The 26344-nt window shown below is 48.4% G+C and overlaps 1 protein-coding gene across 1 annotated transcript in view; it reads left to right on the forward strand.

Annotated features, from left to right (window-relative positions):
• Window positions 1-24170, forward strand: part of STRA8 (stimulated by retinoic acid 8) — a 41039-nt gene extending 16869 nt beyond the window's left edge. The window contains exons 4-9 of the mRNA XM_088459243.1: window positions 3608-3695; window positions 9352-9516; window positions 11619-11907; window positions 19133-19209; window positions 20343-20448; window positions 22747-24170. Coding sequence (XP_088315369.1) covers window positions 3608-3695; window positions 9352-9516; window positions 11619-11907; window positions 19133-19209; window positions 20343-20448; window positions 22747-22824 — 803 coding nt within the window. The 3' untranslated portion in view covers window positions 22825-24170. The remainder of the gene's footprint in view (window positions 1-3607; window positions 3696-9351; window positions 9517-11618; window positions 11908-19132; window positions 19210-20342; window positions 20449-22746) is intronic.
• Window positions 24171-26344: the final 2174 nt, after the last annotated feature.

Here is a 26344-nt window from a genome sequence, read left to right on the forward strand (position 1 = left end):
AGGATAGGACCGATGCCGGATATCCGCACCTTTTTCCAAGGTGTTCTCAGGATTCAGCCTCCCTTTGTTCCCACAGTGGCTCCTTGGGATTTGGTGGTGATTCTTCGGGCCCTCCAGGGTCCTCCATTTGAACCACTAGAGTGGAACTCAAGTGATTGACTACTAAGACTCTTTTTCTCCTGGCGATTGCTTCGGCCAGGAGGGTATCAGAATTGGGGGTGCTCTCCTGTCGTCCTCCCTTTCTGATATTTCACCAGGACAGGGCGGTGTTTATTACTTGTCCAGGGTTTCTACCTAAGGTGGTTTCTAATTTCCACATTAATCAGAAGATTGTTGTACCGGCCTTTCGGCCACCAGACCTCTCAGCTGGTAAAGCCTCCTTGGCTGTGGTCCGTGCTCTCAGGATTTATGTGGACCGGACCAGTTTCCTTCGGAAATCTGATTCCTTATTCGTACTCTTCGGATTTCACAGGAGGGGATGGCCAGCCAACAAACAAACTTTGGCTAGGTGGCTTTGTATGGCTAATTCTGAGGCTTATACACAGGCGGGCCTGCCTGTTCCAGCTTCTGTTAAGGGTCATTCTACTTACTCGGTCTGTGGGCCCCTCTTGGGTAGCTCGCCATGGCGCCTGGCTGTTCAGCTGTGTAAGGCGGCCACGTGGTCTTCCATCCAGACCTTTTTCAGTTTCTATGCTTTTGACACCTTCGCCTCTCAGGATGCGTCCTTTGGACGCCGGATTCTCCTCTCAGTGCAGGAGCGTCCCTGCCCTTAATTGGACTGCTTTGGGACATCCCCAAGGTCAACCCTGTGGACCACCTATGGACCCTGAAGAAGAAAATGAGAGATAAGGTAAGAACTTACCTTTGTTATCTATCTCTCTTCGATGTCCATAGGGTCCACAGGGCACCCACCCTGATGCACCTGGCTTCATATGGGCTGTGTTAATGGTCACCGGTTTTCCGTCTCCCTGTTAGTATGGTTCTTGTATGTTCCAGTCTTCCTTCTCTCTGTTGTTCCTCCTCCGGCCTTGGATACTTCCCAACTGAGGTGCCAGTGGCTCGGGGGCAGGGTATAGAGGAGGATGGACCCAGTGCATACTGGGAGCTAAAGCTTTTAACTGCGTGGTGCCCGTGGATCCAGATCCAGCTATACCCCAAGGTCAACCTGGCTCAGTGCTACACATACCATTTTAAGTACATTTATATGTTTATTTAACAATGTATACTGGTTTTATTTAAAACTGTGTGTGTGCTTTTAATCTGGGTCAACTCTGGGACCATTTTACTGCTGGCGGCGCACTTGCACCCGCCAGGCTCCCTTTCCTGTAGCCTGGGTAGTGAGCTGTAATGGTCCTAGTGCTGGCGGCACTGGGAGCTACTCTCCCGGGCCCCAGCATTCTGCAGCACATGTGGTGCCCGGCGCTTAGCGACGGCTTCCCCTTGTTGCTGGCTACCCTGTTGCCGCTCTGGGGTATCAGAAGCCGGCGCTCCTGACCCCCAGCGTACGGCTCTGTGCACACTCTTGGTGCTGGGGGTACAGGGAGCTGGCTCTCACTGTCCCCCCAGTAGGCGGCTACTCTGCCCTGCAGACCGGGACAAGCATCCCGGCTGCAGCGTCTCCCTGACACCCTGTAGTGCTGGGGTGCCGGGAGCTCTGCTCCCGGTTCCCAGCGGTCAGCCCACAAACTGTCCTGCAGCCTCGGGACTATGTGCTCTACTCCCGGGCCCCAGCAGTCGGCTCATAGCCCTGCAGTCTCCGGAGGTGCCCTGGAGGCTACGTGGCACAGCCGCGTTACCCTACCCCCGGCACACCGAGGGTTAATACATAGCTGCGGCCGCTGGAGCGGGTCCGGGCCGCGGCAACCTACAAATAAATATAAATGTATTTTTAAACACTCTGCACCTAGCGCCGCTGAACACATTGAAAAATGGGCGCCTAGCGCCTATACAGTTTAAATATGTCGTCTAGCGCCCTTTTTAAAAGGACGCCGCAGAAAGAGGGTTCACCCCTTCAGTGCTGAGGTGGCCATTTTCTACACTTGTGGTCGGGCTCCGGCCACAGTTAGTATGATTATAAGATACTCCTTAGTAGTAATGGACGATCAAAGGGTCTAGATCAGAGGTTCCCAAATGCGGTTCTCAAGGCATTCCAACAGTTCAGGTTTTAGTGATAGCCATGGTTGAGCACAGGTGCTTAAATCAAATTGACTGAGGTACTAATGAAGTCACCTGTGCTCAACCATGGATATGTCTGAAACCTGAATTGGGGAGCCTTGAGGGCCGCATTTGGGAACCTCTGGTCTAGATTAATATTTTGGATCGATGTGGGATTGTTACAGGTGTATGAATATTTTACAATTATCTTCTGGGGAAAATCTTTTTTTGTCATTTGCGTGTAAATTGTGCATGGTCCCTGGAGGCGCTTTCGTACACCAAACACAGCAGGACACTTAACCACACTGCTTCCAATGTGAGATATCTATCTGGCCGATATATTATTAAAAAGAAAAAACATGAGCAAATGCCTGGATCGACTGGGAATCGAACAAAGCTCAATCCCTAAATATCGATTTTCCTACATCACAATATTCAGTATCCATCCCCAAGTTATAATCCTACTAATCTCTCCTATTCAAAAGGATAGACTTCTGCTGAATTACACTTAAATGAGAGCCCTTTGCCTAGACTGCTGGAAAGATTTAGGGGCGTGTTCAATTTGAAGTGAAAACCCGTTATTGGCGGTAATTTATCGCCAATTACGTCATTTTCGCCTGTTTGAACTATCCCTGTATTCAATTTCAAAGACTTTTCGCCGGTGCGAAAAAAAGTGCAGAATTGGGGTTTAGGGTTGCAGGCTTAAAAAAAAATAGCCTGCACCCCTGGGCGTGTCCTTTTTAAAAGTTGTCTGTGCAAAAAACAATAAAAATGTCAGGACACCCCCAGAAATGTACTTTAATTTTGGGGGGCGAAAAAAAAATGTTGGGGGACAAACTTCTAAACTAGCGCAATTTATTCCTGAGGGGTCCCCATGTATGCGGCAGGTGTTGGGGTCCCCATGTATGCGGCAGGTGTTTTCTTCATTGCGGGTGGTAGCGGCAGGTGCATTTTTGAAGAATTTTAATAAATCATTTAAGCGACTTAAAAATATGCTTACAACCATTTTCATGTACCCCAAATTTGATGGGCATAATTATTTTGCCCAATAAAATAAGCTAAGTGCTATTCTTCACCCCTTCTTGAAAGCCACATTTATGCACCTGTCGCGGCTATTTAAAAACCCTGACTCCCTTCAGCAGGCAAAAAGGGGATACCCATAGTGATCCCCCATGGCAGGACATCATTAGGGGGGTGCCAGGAACATTTCCCGAAAATTCCCTGATTTTTTTTTTTCTATACTTTCCTTTCCGCCGGGTCCCAATTCCGCAGCTTCTGTAATTGAATACGGGGATAAGTGGGCACGCGCCCGATACTTTATCCCCTGCCAAACCTCCGATGTGGAGCTAAAAGTCCGGCATGCGAAAACTCCGGACTTTTCTTTCCAAATTGAATACCCCCCGTAATCTAGTAAAACACAGTAAACATCCTCTCTTCATTGTGTTGGTCACAGGTCGTTGCCAGACGGATGACAGTGGCTGCTGCAGCCTGGAGGATGTCAAGGAGGAATATATGCAGACGTATCGCAGTAACAATCAGGGGTAGGTGAAATGGGTCATGGACTACTCTTGGCAAACTTGGGCAGCACATAAACAAGATTTCTTCTAAATTATTTTAACATAATCGTAGTTATAAATTAGCTCTTTGTTCACTGTTAAAGTACAAACTTATGGGGTTTTTTTTTTTTTGTTCTATTTTTTTTTTTTTTCTATTATGAGACCTTTTTTCTTCTTCAGGGTCCATAGGGCTCCCATGTGGAGCCCTATCGGGTGTAGGTGGGACTTGGAGGACCGGACACCAACAGCAAAGCTTTTCAATTCCAGGATGCTCCAGTCCTCCTCCTGTACCCCGCCCATAGCCTGAGGGCAACTCAGTTTCGTTGGTGTCCGGCAGGAGCTGGATCACCGTTTCAACCGTGGGACTGCTATTAAGCAGCCCAAGCTTATTTTTATAATTGATTTTTATTTTAATTTATTTTACTACTGAGTAGCAGCGCGAGTCAGTCCTTTGGACGTCTGCATTACCCCTCTGCGGCGCCGTGACACCAGCCCTCGGCTAGGTACTCCCAGCGGGGCTCCAAGGGGGACCTAGCTAGCAAGGCTCCCCAGACCCAAGACTGCAGCCGGGACTCAAGGGGACAGGTAAGATGGATCCCCGCTGGCGGGGACCCGCGTCTATGTGCAGTCTTGCCTTGCAGTCTCAGGAGACAGACCGGTGGCGCTGATGCGGACACCGGTTCGTCCGGGACTCCACTAGACATCCAGGGAATTACAAGCACTGGCGCAGGGCTCTATTAAAGCCACGGGACCTGGTGGTTAATGTCAGCATAGCGGAGAAGATGCTCGCCCTGCGGCCCCTCCCCCAGCTCAGGGCACCATTTTACTGTGGACTTGCTGCTTATCCCTCACCCTCCGCCCCCTGTGACTCACTGCAGCCATTTTCTGCAATCAGGTCTCCAGGAACGTTGGGTCCAGTCTCCTTGTATACCTCTCCCCAGGGCCAGGTTATACAGCGCTATATCCTAACAGCTTCTAAGGTCTGTGTAGTTGATCGTAGTGCCCACTGCAGTTATATTGTATATTCTGCATTTGTATGTGACTTGTGCTAGTGCTGCTGTCTGTTTTTCTATTTTTCCTATTACTGTCAGCTTATACCTTTCCCTTTATTCTACTATAATCCTGGCATACTAAGGTATAGGGGGTTTATTGTACTGCACATCTCCCTATATTTGTGAGGGCTATTGCATACTACATATCGCTGTTACGCACTACACTGTGCCATATTACACACACATCTGGGTTGCTCATTGCTCTGTGTCAGATTGTGTGTTACATTATTCTTGCAGCTGTTTCTGGCAGAGGCAAGAATAACAAGCAGCCTGCTGCTCCCACTCTGGTGTCTTGTGTGTCCTGCTCAGCAGGCTTAGCTTCAGAGGACCTCATTCAGGATGGTCTTTGTGCATCTTGTTACACTGCCCCGGGCCCATCAGCCCCGGTGTCTTCTCCTCAGGTCCCACCCTGGGCTACCTTTTCACAGGTGCTGGCAAAATTTGTGGACCACCTAGCGGTCCCCGTGGTAGCTCCCCCTATGGGATGGCCACAGCAGGTACTCCCTGCAAATTCTTTGCCTCCCCCATGGGTAGACGTACTATCTACCTCAGTGCAGAGTGGCAGATGCCTCTACAGCCTATCAACAAATCTGCAAAAGGAAAGACCCTTACCTAGTAAACCTACTAAGCGTGCTGTGTTATCTTCCCATTCCACCCAGCTATCAGATTCTGAATTATCACCTGGGGAGGCAGAAGATGCAGGCCTCACTCACTCTGGTTCCCCCTCGGGAGATGAGGAACCCCCCTCTAAATGGAATATACCTGCACTTGTGAGAGCTGTAAAATCTTTTCTTCAAATAGAAGAGACAGAACCCGCTCCTAAGGCAAAAGAGCCATCATTTAAACAACAAAAGGTAGTTTTACCAGAATTTCCTCACTCTGATCAGCTATCTGATCATATGAGTGAGGCGTGGAATATGCCCATTAAAAGATTTCAGCTGCCTAAACGTTTAATTTCCTTTTACCCTCTTCCCGCTACTGATTGCACTAAATGGGAAGTTCTCCCAGTAGTGGATTCCCACAGGACACGTATGGTCAAGAACGCTACCTTACCTATCTATACTGTAACCTCCTTGAAGGAGACTACGGTTAGAAGGATGGAAGAGTGTCTAAAGTCTTTATACTTTCTTACAGGAGCTATTACTTGTCCTGCTAGGGCTACGGCCTGGGTGGCAAAAGCCATTGAGAGTTGGGCAGAGGCCCTAGAAGAGACCTTCGAGGGAACAGCTGTCCTTCATATCTCACATTAGAGATGCGGCCTCCTATTTGGGTGAAGCAGCTATGGATACGGCTCTCCTAGCCTCCAAGGCATCTGCCACTTCTGTAGTAGCCCGCCGTATTGTTTGGCTCCGCTCATGGAAGGCAGATTGGACTCTAAAAAGGCATTGGAGTCTCTGCCTTATTCTGGGGATATCCTGTTTGGCCCAGAATTGGACAAAATTGTGACTACCTTGGCAGCTACCAAGACGGCGTTCCTGCCCTCTGCATATAATGCGAAGCCTCAGTTGTCATCCTTTCGGTCCTTTCGTCCTCAAGGAAAAGCTAAAGATCAGTCCTTTCCAAGGCATTAACTAAGGCCTCCAAGCCTAGGACCAAACAGACCTGGTCTACTAGACGTCCACCTACCAAATCTGAGGACAAGCCTTCAGACTGACAGGGCAAAGGGTAAGAGAAGTGGTCTCCCATGGATATGCCCTTTCCTTCCTGAGGTGACCCCCCCCCCCAGCAGTTCTTTTGCACAGGACCTCCATTGGACCCAAGCAAGGCCCTGCTGCTCAGAAAGGCCATTCAGTCCTTACTGCACTCAGGAGTAATAATTCCGGTTCCCTCCTCACAGCGAGGGTAGGGCTATTATTCTACCCTTTACTTTATTCAGAAGCCCAACTGGTCTCATCGGCCTTTCCTCAACCTCAAGTCTCAGAACAAGTTTATCACGGTGCCCAGATTTCGTATGGAAACCCTCCGCTCTATTATCCTGGCTATGGAGCCTGGGGACTTTATGGTGTCTCTGGACATTCAGGACGCTTACCTGCATGTACCTATAGCGCCTTCTCATCAACAATATCTCCGGTTTGCTATACTACAGCAACATTAACAATTTCAGGCTCTGCCTTTTGGACTTTCAACAGCTCCTCTGGTCTTTACCAAGATCATTGCAGTTATGGCAGCCTATCTTCGTCGTCAAGGGATCAGACTGCTCCCATACTTAGATGATCTCTTGCTGTTGGCCAGCTCCCAGAAATTTTTCACCACCATCTACAGGTAACCATTGCCTTTCTACAAACGCACGGTTGGCTGATCAACTGGAAAAAGTCTTCCTTGACACTTTCTCAAAGAATTGTACATAGGATATCTGATTTAGGGGCGCTTTTATGTCGCTCCCCCTTTTTAATCTTTCATCAGGACAGGGCTGTTCTTAGAACGCGCCCGGGCTTCCTTCCCAAGGTGGTCTCTCGTTTCCACCTTAATGAGGAAACCTCTCAGCAGGTGAGGCTTCTTTGGATGTGGTCCATGCTCTGAAGATCTATGTGGACCGTGCTAGTTCCATCAGGAAATCGGACTCCCTTTTCATCTTATATAGATTCTATAAGAAGGGATGACCAGCTACCGAACAGACTCTGGCCAGATGGCTTCGCATGACTATCTCACAGGCTTATACTCAGACGGGCCTTCCTGTGCCGGGTACAGTATCTGCTCATTCTAATCGCTCTGTGGGTCCCTTCGTGGGCAGCCCAGCATGGCGCCTCTGCTGAACAGCTATGCAAGGCAGCTACACTACATGGTCTTCTGTCCACACCTTTCTTAGGTTTTATGTCTTTGATACATTTGCCTCTCAGGATGCTTCCTTTGGGCGCAGGGTTCCACTCTCAGCTCAGGAGCGTCCCAGCCCTTGAACAACTACTTTGGGACATCCCCATTGTCTACTTGTGGAGCCCTATGGACCCTGAAGAAGAAAAAGCGTGATGGTAAAACATACCCTTGTTAACTCTTTCTTCGAAGTCCATAGGGTCCACAGGGCACCCGCCCTGACGCACCTGGCTTCTATGGGCTTCTGCTATTGGTCACTTGTTTCCGTCTCTGTGTGAGAGTGTGATTCTTCAGTGTACCAGTCTTCCCTCTCTCCTATACTGCTCCTGCCTTGTGCTTGATAACAAAACTGAGTTGCCCTCAGGCTGTGTCTGGTGTATAGGGGGAAGGACCGGAGCATCCTGAGATTGAAAAGATTTGCTGTTGGTGTCCAGTCTCCAAGTCCCACCTACACACCCCATTGTCTCCCCTGTGTACCCTATGGACTTCGAAGAAAGAGTTAACAAGGGTAGGTTTTATTATAACTCTCTTTTTATGTGCTAATCGTGTCCCGAGAAGCCTAGTCCTCACTAATATAATCACATGGGCACGCAGGTCACACCTCTCCTGAAATACTCTAGGGTGCTGTGAACACCCAATGATCAGATTGCCTATTTTGTGCATATTCCAATCATCTGATTGCCTAAGGTTGGAGGGGGTCTGTGCGAGATGCGTCCTAGTTGGGCAGCTCTTCGGAGGAAGACGACCTGCGGGTAATGAAATCCTGGTGCAAGTTGCGAACTGAAAATGATTACCCTCCCCCTCGACATGCAGCTATCCACTAGTGTATGGTGGCTTCTCAGGTGCCGGGAAGAGGTGCCATGGATTGGGCGGCCATGACGGTACACTCAGGGTACATAGTTACAGCCCTAAGTAGAGTGAATATGTTGTGGACAAGGTGCCCCATCAAACCTGGAGCCCGGCGGCAGGCACCTCCATTGTCTCCCATAGTTCTGCTTCTAACCCCTATGCACAGGCCCCGCACATGCTCCCATTGACAAGGACACCCTTGTGGGTGCTCTAGTGAGCTTAAGTTGCAATCTAAATCGTAGTGTACGATAGACTGCTAATGTGCAACCAGTGTTTCTATATACTAGCCTTTCCCCTTTCCCTCCCTTTTGTCCATAGTTAGAATGCCCACTCTCCTCCCTCCTTGGCAGCTGGGCCCATTGTTTGATAGATCTGGGCGAGGGCGGGGTGATAGTACCACGTTGTACTGATGACTGGATTAATGAACTGCACCTTTTTATACATCTCCTCTTGTGCATGTGTGTAATACGCGCCCCGGACAATAAGACGATCTGCTAAGCTTAGCTTATCTTGGGTGCTTTTTGTATCCCCTTTTTTTGGGGAATAATCAAGCTACTCTTAAAAACTTTTTTATTTTTATTTTTGAGGGCAAAAAATGTCCAGTGCTGAAAATCAGCCCAACATAACCTGAACAAGAACCGTACAGCTACAATAGAGGTCACGTGCATTTGATCTCTTGGCTTTCACAGACCGGTCTGACTTTTGAGTAGAAAAAAGTAGGTTTTGGTACAGAATGGCCAAGGCAATTGAAATTGAATACCCGTCCCAGTAAGCATCTCTTTATATACTTACATTGCTGCAAACATTAAACCTGTATTTCTTATACATGGGACGAAGTGACTGCATTCATCATGACTGTCTTCTGCCCTGTAGTTAATAACGCACCTGTGCCGAGTCTGGCCTGTCTGTAATAACTGGCGTTCTACTGTTAGGGGCGCTGTTGCCGATACGGAGGAGAAGTCTGACGTGGAGCCCGTATTCTGGTTCCTAGAGCCAGACCTTTCGTGGGACCTGGAGGAAGTGGTAGAGGACTTGCAGATTAGCAAACCCCAGACCCCGGAGTCTTTTTCCTCGCCAGATCTTGTGGAATTTGAACGGTAAATGGGAAGTACAAATAGCGCTGGCTATGGGCCGAATTCGGTTAGCCGCAAACTAGGGCGCGCAACATTTTACCACCGGTAAAAGCGACTTTTTCAGAAAATCCGCATTGAGGGTTTGATTCAGCAAGGATCGCAGTTGCTTATATGCACACAATCGGCCGATTGTTGCGTACTGCGTATCCATCGCAGTGCGCAAACTAGCTATCGCGATCGGGACTGCGATCGCCGAGGCTACGCAGACCCATGGCAGAGCGATTGACGGGAAGTGCGGGTGGTGAAGGGGGAGGGGTTGGTCGGTCAAACGCAGGCGTGCCAGTGCGTTGGGATGGCGTTGCAGGGGCGTGCTTAAATTAGCCACTGCGATACCAGACGCAGCCTGAGGCCTAACAGCGTGCGCTGAAGTAAGCAATTCCTGTGTGAGGTCTGACCTGCCTTACCTGTGCGTATGGGTCCGATGTTACCGATTGTTTCGCTATGTTGCCCAAGTGTACAGATGTGAGTAAGGGGAAGTGGTCGGCTTTATGTCAGGCTGCGATCGCAATGTGAATGCAAACATTTACATATGACCGCTGATATTCGCAACTGCGCTGCGTACGTATAACCAGTATAGCGATCCTTGCTGAATCAGACCCTGAGTTAACACGGGTCTCAGTGGGAGTTTAATTTTGCTTTTAATGTTGTGTTTCCCCATTCAAAGGATACATGGACATGTAAAAAATAAAAATCAACGGAGTTTAAGAGTTAACATGTATTTTGTAAGATTCCCCCCTCTACCAATCTCTACAGACATCTCTAGTGTTGGCCAAACACTGTAGACGACAGTGGGACCAATCAGTACGAGGGGCTGGAATGATCGCTTTGTACCTACATACAATGAACGGTGTGTGGTCACGATCCATGAAATCGGCAGGATTATTGAACAATGTCTGGCAAATCAGATCAAATGATCGTGGCTGCCGTTCAGCGTAGGCCCAGCTTAATGGGGGGCATCCACTAGACGATTTTATCCCTGTCCAACCTCTTAACGATTTTCCCTTGAATTTGATCTTCCACTCTGAACGATTTGCAAAAGATCTAACGATAAACTATTGGTGCGTACACACTACACGATATGCTCCCTGAGCGATATCGTGTAGTGTTGTCCCCGGCAGGCTGTGCTCAATGTCGTTCATGACATTGAGCACAGCCGCTGAACGATATTATTAAAGATATCGTTCAGCGCCGGGCTCTCTCCCCCATTCCCCAACATGCAGCAACCTGACGAGGTCGTCAGGTTGGGCTGCATGTTAACCCGATGATGACGAACGACCCTCGGGAACGCGCGTCGTCATTATCGTTCATCGTTTTAGGGTTAAAAATGGACGATAAAGTGTACAACTGAACGATATCGTTATCGTTCAGTCGTCCACTTTAATCGCCCAGTGTGTACCCACCATATGCTGTTTCAATCTGTGATTGAGAGCTTTCAGCTATAGTGGGCAGATAGTGGTTCATCGTTTGATCGTTCAGCGCGAACGATGTGTAAACGATTTGTAAGCAATCAAGTGAAATTGACCTGCATGTTCAGTTGATGGAGGAGACGATAAAACGACCAGCGGGAGCGCGCATCGTACATCGTTAGAAACAATTCCTGCACGATTTGCAAACTATTTTTAAACGATTGAACGATAATGATATCGTTATCGTTCAATCGCCTGCTAAATTTGTCTAGTGGATGCCCCCCATATCATAGCAAATCATTCAGGGGCTCCCGAAACATATCCAGTGACACATTATAGACACTCCAGGAACTCTGAGGCTGCTCAGGAAAGACCTGCAGCCCCCCCCAGTGGTGATGTACAGTATATCCCTGTCTTCCTATCTCTCCCACCTATTGTCCAACAAGAACCACAGAGGAGGTTGGTGTAGGAGAGGGGGGTTCAATAAAAACTTCTACTGTATAGAACACTACAAAATATATTTTAGCTTGAATCCTAATAATCCTCCCTGGTTTAATGCAACAAGAAATTGCCAGTTGCCGTAAATCCTCTGCGTGGGCCCTATATATTTTGTTTTTGTTGGACACCAAGCTAATGAGCGTACCTTTGTTTCCCATGCAGGTATCTGCACTTCTACACGCAGACCGTAGACATGTTACTAGAGAACGGAGTAGTGTCCCCAGAGCAGGTCACACATCCCGTGGTGTCCAAAGCCATTTTCAGTCTATGGCAAGACCTCCCCCAGGAGGGGAAAGCCAACGTTTACCAGTATGGATTCCCACAAGCCAGTAGTACTCCCTGCTCCCTCGCTTACCCCTCCAAGGAAAGCTGCACCAATGGGGGCATACGAGACAGTGGAGCGGAGAGCCAGGAGGCGACCAGCTCGTTTCTATCTTCCACTCCTGAAGAAGTAAGTGATGGTAACCGTATAACCACAATACAGATCATCGTCATTTCTCACGTGTCGCACTGGGGGAAGCGGGAAGGTGGGTATTCATGTAGCCTCCTGGAGTTTGGTCTTAAAATTTGCAAAAGTCACTTTTTCCTTAGGGTCTTTGAAGGTACCCCTAGGACTAGTCCTGGAGGCCTGTCCTTTCCTCTTTCTTATGCCTGTCCTTTCCTTATAATTTGGTGGTTCACACTCCCTATTCCTCTATTCGATTCCGTGGCCGCATGGGGGCGAGCAGCTGGCATCGGCATGGATGTGCACCAGCCCTATCCAGGGTGCTAAATCTGCTTGAAATCGCTGGATTTTTGCGTATGTTTGGATATGCTGGAATACAGGGCCTGATTCAGACCCACTCGCTAGGTGCGATCGCTTGCACGATGTGTATGCAGATTGCGTAGGCAGTGCTAGCGCACAGCCATGCATCAGCACGCCCAGTATTTCATAGAGAGCGATCGCTTAGTGTACGCAGGCACCCACCAGCCTGTTTTAAGACGCCCACTTGTGCACGTCATGTCCAGGAAGTGTATGCGGCCATCGGTACATCGGATGCTATCTCAGCGCTTGAGGTTGACCATACCCTGCCGTAAGCACTGCGAGCACTTCAGTGTAAAAACAAGCCAGGTGATGTGTACTATGATGCTGTCTTATAATTATACACACCTCTAAAACGCCATTGAGATGCTCAGGCACGCCTGCGTTTGCACCTCCACTCCCCAGTTTTTAAAGGCCAGCCCCTGTTACCACCTACAAACGGCCTCTCCTGTCACTCACTCTGCTGGGCTGTCTATGTGCAGCGGGCGAATGCATTGTGAACTTTCACTAAGGTAGGCGCACGCGCACAATGCATACACTCTGCATACCATCGCCAGCAGCGAGCGTTTGCATCTTAGCGAGTGGGTCTGAATCAGGCCCACAGTCCCACTGAATGCTCACCCTAATTGCTAATTCCTTGCTGCTGCGCAGCGGCGATTCAGCTGACTTCCATGTGTTCTCTGAATAATCCTGTATATCGGGAAAGAAGCTAATGTTTGCCTTGGACAGTCTCAGGCTCATTGTTCCTGTTTATCTCACGCACTGGCGTAGGCCACAGGAAGATGATTCAGTGCTGCTTCCTGTGGCTGGGTCCTGCCCAGGACTAAAGCTGGGTACACATGTAAAGATTTTCTGTCCAACCATCCAACTAGTTGATTGGTTGGAATGAAAATCTGGTAACGTATGGGAGTAACTGATGATCAGCAATTTGCTCCTAAATGCCAGAAAATAGATGAAAATGGCGTCAGACAAGTTTGTTAAATGTTTGATCTAAACAATTTGTTCAAACAACAGTTTTCGTCCATTTTCCGGCATTTGGGAGCAAATTGCTGATTGTCATTTGCTTTCATAACTTACCAGATTTTCTTTCCAACCAATCAACTAGTTGGATGGTTGGACAGAGGCCCTGTTTCAGAGCCAGACGCTCTAACAGAGCGCTCGCTCTGAGTCAGGGCCGGCCTTCTTGTTTTTTAGAATGGCCTCCTGGCCGCTCGCATAGCTGTGGGTGACCACCCACAGCTATAGCGAGCGGCCAGGAAGATGGTCTCGATGGTCAAGACCATCGCGACCATCGGGCTTGCAACGAGACCCTTGTAGTAGGGTCTCGTTGCCACAAGCCCCAGAGAGATTTTGGCTCTAACAGAGCCGAAATCTCTCCCACTGACATCACGAGTGATGTCAGTGGGGCCGCCCCCAAACGGAGGCGTTCACATGGGAACGCCTCCGTTTGGGCAGCCACTCCCCCGACCCGCCCACCAAAAGGGGACGTGCTGTCACTCAACATCGACAGCACGCCCCCTTTGGTGCGAGACCTGGAGCAACGGTTTGCCCGTCGCTATCCGGGTCTCGCGCATGCACACGACAGAGCCGGCTCCGTCGTGCGCATGCGCTCTGGGCCACCATCGACCCGGTTGCAAGCGCTTGCGGACGGGTCTGAATCAGGCCCAGAGGCCCTGATTCAGAGCTGGCTGCTCTGACAGAACGCTTGCTCTGAAACAGGGTGTCTTTTTTTTTTTTTTTTTTTATGGAGCGGCCTGTAGGCCACTCGCATTGCTGTGTGTTACCACCCACAGCTAATTCAAGCGGCCAGGATGATGGTTGCGATGGTCAAGACCATCAGGCTTGCGACGAGACCCTTGTGGTAGGGTCTCGTGGCCACAAGCCCCAGAGAGCTTTCGGCTCAAACAGAACCGAAAGCTCTCCCACTGACATCACTTGTGATGTCAGTGGGGCCGCCCTCAAATGGTAGGCGTTCCCATGGGAACGCCTCCGTCTGGGCAGCCACCCCCCTGGCCCGCCCACCAAAGGGGGCGAGCTGTCACTCAACATTGACAGCACGCCCCCTTTGGTGCGAGACCCGGAGTGACAGATTGCCCGTCGCTATCCGGGTCTCGCGCGCATGCGCTCTGGGCCACCATCGACCCGGTTGTGAGCGCTCAGGGCTTGCGACTGGGTCTGAATAAGGCCCAGAAATTCTTTGTGTGTACTCCCCATAAAGGTGCGTACACACGGTACGATATCTATGAACGATATCGTTCAACGATATATCGTTCATATCGTTCATTTTTATGCAGTGAACGAACAACGATGCGTGTTCGCGCATGAACGATGATAATATCTATGATCGTCCGTACATGCAGGCCAACTTGCACGATATTGGGAACTTTGCCTGTTCAGAGATGTGGCAGGAGGACTTCACTGAAAGATATCTTTCATTTCATTGGTGGTACAGATCGTACCGTGTGTCACAGGGCCTGATTCAGCAAGGATCGCTGATGCTATCGTGGCAGCAAGTGCTTACGCAGTTTTGATGCGAAATTATGCAAATGTCTGCGATTGCAATGCCACCGCAGCACAACATAAAGGCGCCCACTTCCCTTTACTCACATCCCTAATATCTTGCAAGTCTGCGAAAACATCGGTACCATGGAGCATCATCGGAGCCTCACGCACATTTAAAGCAGGTCAGACCTTACCCAGAAATTGCTAAACTTCCTGCACGCAGCTGGAGCTCAAGCTGCGTATGCCTACGCTGTGGCTAATTCTAATTTATGCACGCCCATGCAACAGCGTTGAAACGCACCAGCACGCCTGCATTTCCCTGGAACTCCCCCCCCCCCCCCCCCATCTCCACCCTGAAACTGTACTTCCTGTCAATCACTCTGCGATGGGTCTGTGTAGTCAGTGGCTGGTTCGCGCACGCGTACTGCGATGCATGCGCAGAGCGCAACAATCGTCCGGGTGCGTGCATTTTTGCACTTGCCATCCATGCTGAATCAGGCCCACAGTACATTGATCCTTCTACTGACTGGCTATTCACACAAAAAGATTTCAGACCGATAATAGCCCCGTCTGTGTCTATATGATAACGTCGCGACCGATTATCTTCCTATTAAGATATCCACTGGCAGCAGTGCTAGTCCGTCTTGGTGCATCTTTAGACGAACCATCGGTCACAACATCGAAGCTTACGTCAGCCCTATGACCGTTTAGGGGGGCGTGTCTCAGACTGCCATAGCTTCGGTGGCTGACTTCTGAAGGACATTCTAAGCGACCAGGGTTGCTCAGAGGGCCAATGTGCAAACGACGGGCGTATCTTCGTACGCAAGCAGCGGATCGGAGCCACCGCTCCGATCTCTGTGCAATTCCAGACAGCTACAGCATTTGCATATTTTCGCAGAACCGCTGCTTCCGGAATCGCAGTCGCGGACGGATTTTGCGTCCACTTTTAAATTAGGTCCTTTGTCTAGTGGTGAGCACGTCCTAAGCCTTCTGGAACCAAGTACTTTGTAACATATGTACAGAGGGCCTGATTCAGACCCGGTCGCAAGCGCTGAGTGCTCGCAACCGGGTCGATGTTTGCCCACTGGGCATGCGCACGACGGAGCCGGCTCCGTCGTGCGCATGCACGAGACCCGGCTAGCGACGGGTGCTCCGTCGCTCCGGGTCTCACACCAAAGGGGGCGAGCTGTCGATGGTGATTGACAGCTCGCCCCGTTTGGTAGGCATGGCCGGGGGGCATTCCCAAGCGAACGCCTGCCATTTGTGGGCGGCCCCACTGACATCACAAGTGATGTCAGTGGGAGAGCTTCTGGCTCTATTAGAGCCAGAAGCTCTCTGGGGCTTGCGGCCACGAGACCCTACCATAAGGGTCTCGCCGCAAGCCCGATGGTCGCAATGGTCTTGACCACCGCGAGCATCATCCTGGCCGCTCGCAATAGCTGTGGGTGGTCACCCACAGCTATGCGAGCGACCAGGAGGCCGCACAAAAAACAAAAAAAAAACGTCTAGATTCAGAGCGAGCGCTCTTTCAGAACGTCCGGCTCTGAATCAGGGCCAGAGGGCCTGATTCAGACCCGCTCGCGAGCGCTGAGCGCTCGCAAGCGGGTTGATGTTGGCCCAGTGCACATGTGCACGAGGGAGCCGGCTCCGTCGTGCGCATGCGCGAGACCCGGATAGCGACGGCCAAGCCGTCGCTCCGGGTCTCGTTAACAAAGGGGACATGCTGTCGATGGTGAGTGACGGCACGCCCCCTTTGGTGGGCGTGCCGGGGGCGTGGCTGCCCAGACCGAGGCGTTCCCATGGGAACGCCTACCGTCTGGGGCCGGCCCCACTGACACCACAAGTGATGTCAGTGGGAGTGCTCTCGGCTCTGATAGAGCCGAAAGCACTCCAGGACTTGCGGCAACGAGACCCTACCACAACGGTCTCGTCGCAAGCCCGATGGTCGCGATGGTCACCCACAGCTATGCGAGCGGCCAGGAGGCCGCTCAAAAAAAAACAGAGGGACGGCCCTGATTCAGAGCGAGCGCTCTGTCAGAGTGTCCGTCTCTGAATCAGGGCCAGAGTGCAATGTGGTCCTCTCCACAACACCTTCATGAAGGTTAGGAAGATCAGTTTGGTAGCCTCAGCTAGCGCCAGCTTTGGGCTGCTTTAGGTGCGACGTGCTGGAGACTAGAGTACACTGACATCTTCTGCCCGATCTTTATTTTACTTGTATATATTGTCATGTAGGTTGAATTATTATTTTTTTTTTTTCTGTGAACGGTAGTTTGTCCTCTAATGTGTTGCTGTATTGTTGTCGTTCATTCTCTGTATTGCTTACTAACTGGGAGATGCATCAAACCTCAGAGAGAGATAAAGTACCAACCAATCGGCATCGAACGGTCATTTTACAGACCTTGGGCCTCATTGATCAATAAGTGATATTCTTGTTATCACTAGTTACTAATCTTCAATGGGGCTCCAACCAATCAGCTCCTAACTGCCACGTGTTTGAAAAATGGCAGTTAGGAGCTGATTGGTTGGAGCGCCATTTAAGATTAGTAATGAGTGATAACAAAAATATCACTCATTGGTAAATGAGGTCCTGTGTTTGAAAAATGAGTTAGGAGCTGATTGGTTAATACTTTATATCTCTCCAAGCTTTAATACATCTCCCCCTTAGTTTTCTCTGTCTGTGAACTGACTTCATCAGGGCATACCGTGGGTATGGTCTCCAACAGAAAGTAACTTTTCCTATGTCCTGGAGTCAGGTTCTGTACACATCCTCATGTATCCCCCTATAACTGCACAGGAAAGGGAATTATAGGTAAGTACAAAAAAGCCTATTGTGATATTATTCAGTTGAGGATATTGGGGGTGATTCAGCATCGGACGGAATTGCACAGTTGTACGCAGGCAGCTTTGCAATTCCGTCCTTGCAAATATGCAAATGCAGCAGGAGGTGTCTGACTCCCCCTGCTGTGTCTGACTCCCCCTGCTGTGTCTGACTCCCCCTGCTGTGTCTGACTCCCCCTGCTGTGTCTGACTCCCCCTGCTGTGTCTGACTCCCCCTGCTGTGTCTGACTCCCCCTGCTGTGTCTGACACCCCCTGCTGTGTCTGACTCCCCCTGCTGTGTCTGACTCCCCCTGCTGTGTCTGACTCCCCCTGCTGTGTCTGACTCCCCCTGCTGTATATGACTCCCCCTGCTGTATATGACACCCCCTGCTGTATATGACTCCCCCTGCTGCTTTTGCAAGGCCTGGAAACTGCATCCGTCGACGGGGCACACATGTCCCTGTTTCCAGGAACGCTGGCCGTCCCCACCCCCGCATTGCCCCATAAATGCAAGAGGCATTGAAAGGGGCTGCGTGCGAATACGCAGGACCCATTCTGCACACTTGCAGAATGGGTCCTGCGCACGCGCAGATTACCGACAATCGGGAATATAGCATTGCACAGCCCCACTGTGTACTTTTGTAGCCTTGTGTAAAACGGAACCATAGTGACACTTTAGCTGTCATTCTTTGGAAGTCTCAAAACCCCCGTTCTAGAACAGCTGTAGTTACCCGATCATGGCACTGTTAGTGCATGGAATATATGACGGTAATTATTAATATTTTGCCAAGATGTTCCTAATGACCTGGGGATCATGGGCTGCCTATAGTAATGTTTCCCTGCCTCATTCTTCTTAGCGCTTTGATTCATAGCAATTCCCTAGACCACCCCCCCCCCTCCTTCCCTCCCTTTTCCATGATATTTATTTTATTTTCCTCACCCCTCTGCCACATCCTAAATATAATTAAACACCCGGGTCATTGTCTGTTCTGATTTTTCTGCATTATTCTTGCAACTGTAGAATTATCTGTTTAGTCCAGTAGTCCCCAAACTGTTTTTTTCAAATAAAGTTTTTTATTGTATAAAGCACCAAAAGTATCAACGGTACAATATTTATTTAGTATGCAATACAAATAATGCAATTGCATAGTGTTAAATAAACATTCAAACAATGATATGTCTCTAAACGGAAGACACAGAAAAATAAAAACAAGATACATTTGAATATAAGCGGAATTAATTACTTTCTAGTATATAGAATATTAATCATCATAAATGATAAATTAGTACAATAAATTCTTAAATCACCTTTAAGCCAAAAGTTTCTTATTGAGAAATTCAGAAAAAATACTGATTACATAAATTCTCCTTAGCTGTCACCCTTAGGGTCAGTTTTGTGGGGGGTAGACAGGGTTACACTTCTGTTTGTTGATATATTTTACTATAAAGGTCTTAATGTGTTTATTACTGTCCAGATAAACTTCAAAAGATGGATGGATGGATGGATGTAAAGGTTTTAGATTTCATCTTTGTAATTGTTGTTATTCCATCAAGGTTCTCTTTGAAGATGCATTTGATGTAGTCTCCGGCTTTCTGGATCCCAACATCAATCAGATGATCTGCAGCCCCAGGTAACAATCCACATGCTGACGCGTTTTGGGGCAACGCGTTTCTCTCGTGGTTTAGATGGCATCTATTTGTTCTCATTCATTAGAGGGTCTTTTAGTTGTAATTTTAATATTTTTTTTCTATTCTAATTTGTTTAGGCGTTCTCTCTACAGAGGAGCTTTCTGTCCCCCCCCCCCCCAGATAATCAACGATTTCTACTGAAGTTCCAGCTGAAACTAGTCTTACAAAAGATCAAATGGGGGAATTCAACTGTTGGGTGCGAATTGCCGCTGCATTTAAACGCCGGCAACAGCAGTCCGCCTCGCACCCTTTGCCCCCGGCCCGATTTGCACAAGTGTGCTCGCTACCCTGCGGAGTGGCGGACACTTTTGTGCGAGATACCGCTGCCGTACAGATTCAGGCGGGCGAACTTATTCGTCCTTAATTGACTTTCCTTAAGGATTTTCATGATTAACCGGGAGGTTGTACACCAGTAGCAACGTACTGGATTGGCCAAACAAAGCAGTGCGTCAGGGTCACAGGCTCAGGTTGAGAATGGCAGGTACAGGCAGAATGGTCAGGGCAAGAGGCACAGAAGCAAAGTCCGACACACGGGCAGGTAAACAGAATGGACACAAGTGCTGTATCTAGGAAGTGGAACCTAATATTCTGGCAGCTGGCTGCAGCCAGAATGGAGTTTCATACGCAGCCAATCAGTATCTTCAATCAGCAGTCAGCTGACCACCAGAGAAGAACTGACAGAGTGGGCATCCTTGTTTTTTGTGTTAATGTTAATTCTACGACCAAGCTCCTGTCGGGCGGCCTGTAGGTCTGCTTTAATTTATATAATGCAACATTTTTTTCCCCTCTCATCATTTAGGACCTCTTGTTCCGTTATATTACAAGGCCTTATTGTCTCGTGTTCTAGCTGTACCCATCTGTATTCCTTATGTCATTTGTCTTGCTGTTTTGTATCGCTCTAAAATGTAGTAAAATCAATCAAAAAGAAAAAAAAAACAGCTTTCAGGTTACAAATCTTTACCCCACAGTTGATTGGATTCCCCGCAGGATGACGCACTTTAATATGTTTGGAGATCCCTGCATGCAAAGGATAGGCTTAGTATTGTCTGTACAGTATCTTTTGTTTAATTTGCAGAAGTTCCACGCATGGGGGATCTCCATTAAAGAGTCTAGAAGGATATTCACAGCTGTACCAGCAGATCACTGGTTTTCTGAGGACCAGGCTCTCATCCTACACCCAGGTAACAACGTATATGTGCCTTCATTGGGCAGTTTTTATTACCAGGGCCGGGGGGGGCTGCGGCACATGGCACCTCTTGGACGCTACTTGCTCCATTTACTCATTATCACCGTAAGGCTGTTAATGGAGTGTCCTCCATTGAACCTGCCCTACCATCCTGACTATTCTGGCGTCTTGCTCTAAGGCAGGGGTCTTGGGTCACCTTAAAAAAATACAACGACGCTCAAGGGCCACTAGGCTATACTGCTTTATTTAGACTCTGCCCCCTCCTCACACAATTATGTCCCATAACTGCCCCCCTCCTACAATTTTAATTAGGTTCCAGAACGGCCCCCCTCCTCCCACAATTATAATTATGCCCCATAACTGTCCCTCCTCCTCCATTAATTATGTCAGATAGTTTCCCCCGTCCTCAAACAATTATGTCCCATAACTGCCCCCGTCTGCAGTGCCCCCAGTAGTGCCCTTTATACAGTGCCCCCAGTAGTGCCCCTTATACAGTGCCCCCAGTAGTGGTCCCCCTATGCAGTGGCCCCAGTAGTGGTTCTCATTATGCAGTGCCCCCATTAGTAGTCCCCACTATGCAGTGCCCCCAGTAGTAGTGCCCCTTATATAATGCTCCCAGAGTGGTCCCCCCTATGCAGTGCTCTCAGTAGTGGCCCCCATTATGCAGTTTCCCCATTAGTAGTCCCCACTATGCAGTGCCCCTTATATAATGCTCCCAGTAGTGGTCCCCCCCCTATACAGTGCTCCCAGTAGTGGCCCCCATTATGCAGTGCCCCCAGTAGTAGTCCCCCCTATGCAGTGGCCCCAGTAGTGGTCCCCGATATGTAGTGCCCCCCAGTAGTAGTCCCCCCTATGTAGTGCCCCTTATACAGTGCCACTAGTGGTAGTGCCCCTTATATTGCGTCCCCAGTAGTGGTCCCCCCTATGCAGTGCCCCTTACATATATAGGACAGAGACACAAAAAAAAGAATCCCCGCGCCTGCCGCTGTCCGCTCCTGCCGGGATGCTGGCATTGGGATTTTGACCGCCAGGATCCTGACCGTTGGCATCCCGTACCCAACCCTAGCGCGGCACAGGACCATGTCTGAGCAGCTGTGTCTAGCGACCACCCGGTACGCATTGCATATGTTTATTACGTTTTGCAAGCGTGATGTTTTTTGCATCAGGGGATGGAATGAGCTGCTGCAACTTCTAAGCAGCTCTGGGAAGTCACCAGCTCCGGTGTCCTCCCACGTAGGATGTAAGAGAAAACGTGATATTTCTACATTCTGTAAGTTAGATCCTGTTACTTATTTAAATGCCCATAGACCAGCCACAGTTATTAAGGCTTTCATTTGGAGGCGGCATGAGTTTCCTTTGAGATACAATGGACAGTGGGGGGGGGTAGTAATGGACCTTTGAATGTAGTAATAATGAGAGCAGTGTTTTCTGTTTTACACTGTGACACCTTGGAAGGATAACATGCTGCCTTGTGCAGCCAGAGAGGATAACAGCTGCCTGGCAGTGACCCACTACGTATATCAGTGGCTGCAGGAGTTCTGGCTCTTGTCTAATCTCCATTTCCCTTGTGCAAATGTTCTGCACAGACTTTCATACTAATGGGACCACAGAGCGCTCGGCAACATCCACAATGGCAGGAACGGCGCAGTTCTAAGCAAAGGAAACTGGTCCTCACCTATGAACCTACACACCTTGGTTTTGCACTGATGTATGATCTGCTCATTGCATATGAAGGAGCTCGGATCCCATCTAAACCATGTTTTTTCAACCCGTGTTATCCACTTCTGCTGTCCGTTAATGATCATAGAGAACGATCAGATCTACGCCTATGATGTCAGCTGACGCGGAGGCTATAAACCTCACCTCGGCCTCCCCTCTGCTAAAATAGCAAACTTTAGGTAGCAAGTTTTCCTATTAGTTATGTTTCATGTCAGCGTTTTTAGTCAGAAACCTCCAGCCATACCGGCCTACTCTCCACAAACTTTGGATAGCCCTCCTGGGATTTGGAAGGGTAGACAACCCTCCAGCATCCAGTCCCCTTCTGCAGGGTGGAGGGGGCCATGACCGGAATTGCTGGTTCGTCATTAAATTCTACCTATCTGCTTTGCTGCCTAGTAATAAATAAACTCTGTCATTGTGCTGCCTCCAGTGGCGACAGTGTAGTATAGCAACTGGTATAGACTGGTGTCAGTGGCGGCCAATCTGGGAATGGGCGGTTATTTGACTATATATGTACATGAGCGTAGGATAAAAGAGAAAAAAACGGTTTAATGCAATTTTCCTCCACCCTCAGGCTTCTGTTCTGCAATGTGACTATGAGACCGTGCTTCTGAGGTGTACAGAAACCTTTGAAGATGAAGATGATCTGTGAGGATTTTGGAAGAAAAGCAGTCGTAGGTGCTGAAAAGAGAGTAGCATTGGGGGTTAAAAATAAAAAAAATTAAAAATTAGCTTCTTCCAACGCATCTTCTTACACACAGTAAGGCAGCCATTTTGTATCCTCAAACATTATCAATTCACTAGGAGCCAGTGATATCACTGAGGCCCTTTCTGTCCTCAGTGAACTGACAGGTTGTTTGTTTATTATTTATGCATCCTACAAAATGGCTGCTTAGTGTACTGGCAGCCATTTTGTGCCTCCCATATTAAATGTCAGGCTGCATTCTTATGATAAATTTGAAAGCCCACAATATGGCTGCCCCAGCAGATGTTGGCAATAGGTGGACTTTCTATTTTCCACAACTGCCTAAAAGTATTCAGCCACTGGGAGATTTGTGTCTAACTTATTTCTCTTTCCTCAGAGGCCTCTTAATATGAGGTGATGCTTATTTAAATATTTAACTTTAAAAGGTTGCAGCTCGTTTTGTGTTGGCTGTAATCCTTTTCTTAATTTATATTTATCCGTTTGTATTGCCAATACACAATTTGCAGTTTTATACCCTTTTTGTTTATTTGGTTGTCAGGCAAGAAACTGTATTTATAAATAAATGTACATATGTTTTAAGACTGTATTATTTATATTATTATATATGGTTTAATTAAACAGTGTTAAACGTAGTTTGTAAGCTTCTCAGGTTATTCTGCACGGAGTGGAGGCAGATTTTTCACAATGCAGAGCAAGGGCCGGTCTGTTCACTGCAAGTTGAATCATTTTTATCTACCGAACTTCTGCATTACTGAAAAATGCCCGAAACCCATTGTACTCTTCTTAAATAGCCATATGAAAAAAGCTTGAAGGATGCACTGAATCTAAAGGCCCCCATACGTTTGCCGGCCGTTTCCCCACCCGGACTGGAACTGCCAGTCGCAAATACCGATCGCCTGATCCGTTGGGGAATCAGTTAAATTCTTCATGTTAAAAAATCCCCCATTTGCTGATTCCGATCCTATTTTAGTCGGGATATGCAAATCCGTGAAATCCAACATTTTGGATTTCACAGATGCCCCGACGTTTGGGTTTCGGGGGAATTGCCCCAATATATTGCAGATGTATGGAGGACTTTAGTTTATATTCGTGATCTGGCAAAATTTGGGCACGGCAGATTCCACCCTCAGGGGGAGTTTTTAGCAAAGCATAGCAACCAATCCGCTTCTAGCGATCACTTATCTTGCACATTCTATAAAATGATAGCTAGAAGCTGATAGGTTGCTATGTCCTCCCGAGAAGGTTTGATCTCCCCTTTATCGTCCACCCAAATTCACCGTCTGATTATTAAGTGCAGGATACAGTTATTTGCTTTCCTGTGTTTATAAATAAACAAAATACGATTTTAAACACCCACATCTCTTGTTATTTTTCATATGCAAATCACCGTTAGGGTTTGGTTTGATATTTGACATATACTTGCATCTGATAAATGGTTAAATCCTAAAATAGAGGAATTTGTGCAGGGAGATGTATTAATAATCAGGAACGAATGAATTTCCTTTGACACATCCATTGTTTTGTATAAAGCCACAGTTTTCATCTGATTATTTATGGACTTTGGGGGTGATTCAGTACTGGGCGGAATTGCAAAGCTGAACGCAAGCAGCTTTGTAATTCCGTCCCTGCAAACAATCAAATGCAGCAGGAGGTGTATGACGCCCCCCTGCTGTCTATGACGCCCCCTGCTGCATTTGCGATCCCAGCAATGCGACCGAGGGAGCAGCGCCGGGCTGCCGGCCAGCTGAGTAAGCCTCAGCATACTCAGGCTTGCGAGGCCAGGAAACTGCGTCCGTGGATGCAGCCCATGGTCTTGCCACTGCCGGAAAACAGGGCGGACGCGCCGCCATTTGCAGGAATGCCGGCCGGCCGTCCCCGCCTTCGCATCGCCCCTTAAATACCTCTGCCTGTCAGGACCTGTTCTGCACTTGTGTGCAATGCTGAATTAGCCCCTTTGTCAGGGACCTTAAGCAATTTAGCTCTGCGTTCTAAATATCCCATTGACAGGGGCAGATTCAAGCACTTGTGAACTAGGTCGCTCGACTTGTTACCATGGATAGACCCCGCGGCCGTGACTTTTTCCCATCCTTTAAACATCCATTTTAAATTAATATTGGGTTCAAAAGGGAGAAATCGCGGCTTTTAGTTTGCACCTACAGCGCTGGTGATCACTGTGAAAATGTCCTTCACTTTTATGTAAATAATGTATTTAGAGGTGTTTAAATAGTAAACCATGGGCAATAAAGCCATCATTTTTCATGTCAATTCTCTAATAACAGGGAAATGGGTGTAAATGATGTGGGACATGCATGTTGGGTGATGTTCTGATGGTAATTGAGTTTGTGGAAATGCTGATGGGAGTTACAAGCGGTTTTTCCCAATATTTTACAAACTTGTATATAGACACTTCTAAACCACTACAGAGCAGTGGCGTAGCTAAGGTATTTATTCATTACTAAAAATCAACCAAATAATAAAGAGAAAAGGAATCCGTTACAATATGGGTGCACTCAATTCCTCGGATGCGGGTTGCATCTTCCATCCATACGTACTGTCTGGTCGATGGATGGGACATACATCCCGTATCCGCACCCTTATGTCCTCTTCCTGCTGTTCTCCATTTCTGCTATCTCCATTGACTCTGCTAAGCATTGTTTTTTTCATCTAATATTATGTTTTTCATTTATTTATTCCTCTACAACTTGCGTTTTCTATATAGGGAATAGCTGTTCAGCCCAATATTATCAGGGTCTTTATAAAGAATAATGTCACTCTTCAGTATGCGTTCACAATAGCATGGCTTTGTACATATAATTTGCTTGCACATACAGAATGTGCCATTAGTCTGCACTGTTAATGTACAAAGTGTCAGTGCAGGTATAACAACTAATTAATTAATTATTTATTTATGAGGGAGTTAGAAAGATATTTATTCATGTTTAATCAATATGGTATGAAGGACTTTGGGCCTGATTCAGACCCACTCGCGAGCGGCTGTCCGCTCGCAAGTGGGTCGATGTTATGCACTGAGCATGCGCACGACGGAGGGAGCTCCGTCGTGCGCATGCGCCAGACGCGACGTGCGAAGGAAAGTCCTTCGCTCGTTGTGTCTGATCAAAGGGGGCGTGCTGTCAATGTTGATTGACAGCACGCCCCCTTTGGTGGGCGTGCCGGGGGCGTGCCTCCCTGACGGGGGCGTTCCCACGGGAACGCCTCCCGTCAGAAGCCGGCCCACTGACAACACTAGTGATGTCAGTGGGAGTGATTTTGGCTCTGATAGAGCCAAAATCACTCAGGAGCTTGCGGTTGAAAACCTCAACCGCAGGCTCCGGCTCGCAAATTCGATGGTCTCGACCATCGCGGCCATCACAAAGCACGCTCGTATAGCCTGTGGGTGGTGACCCACAGCTATACGAGCGTCCAGGAGGACGCTCCATGAAAATGGAGCCCGGCCCTCATTCAGAGC

Source organism: Taudactylus pleione, unplaced genomic scaffold, assembly GCF_031769625.1.
Source record: "Taudactylus pleione unplaced genomic scaffold, aTauple2 ptg000903l, whole genome shotgun sequence".
Lineage (NCBI taxonomy): Eukaryota > Metazoa > Chordata > Amphibia > Anura > Myobatrachidae > Taudactylus > Taudactylus pleione.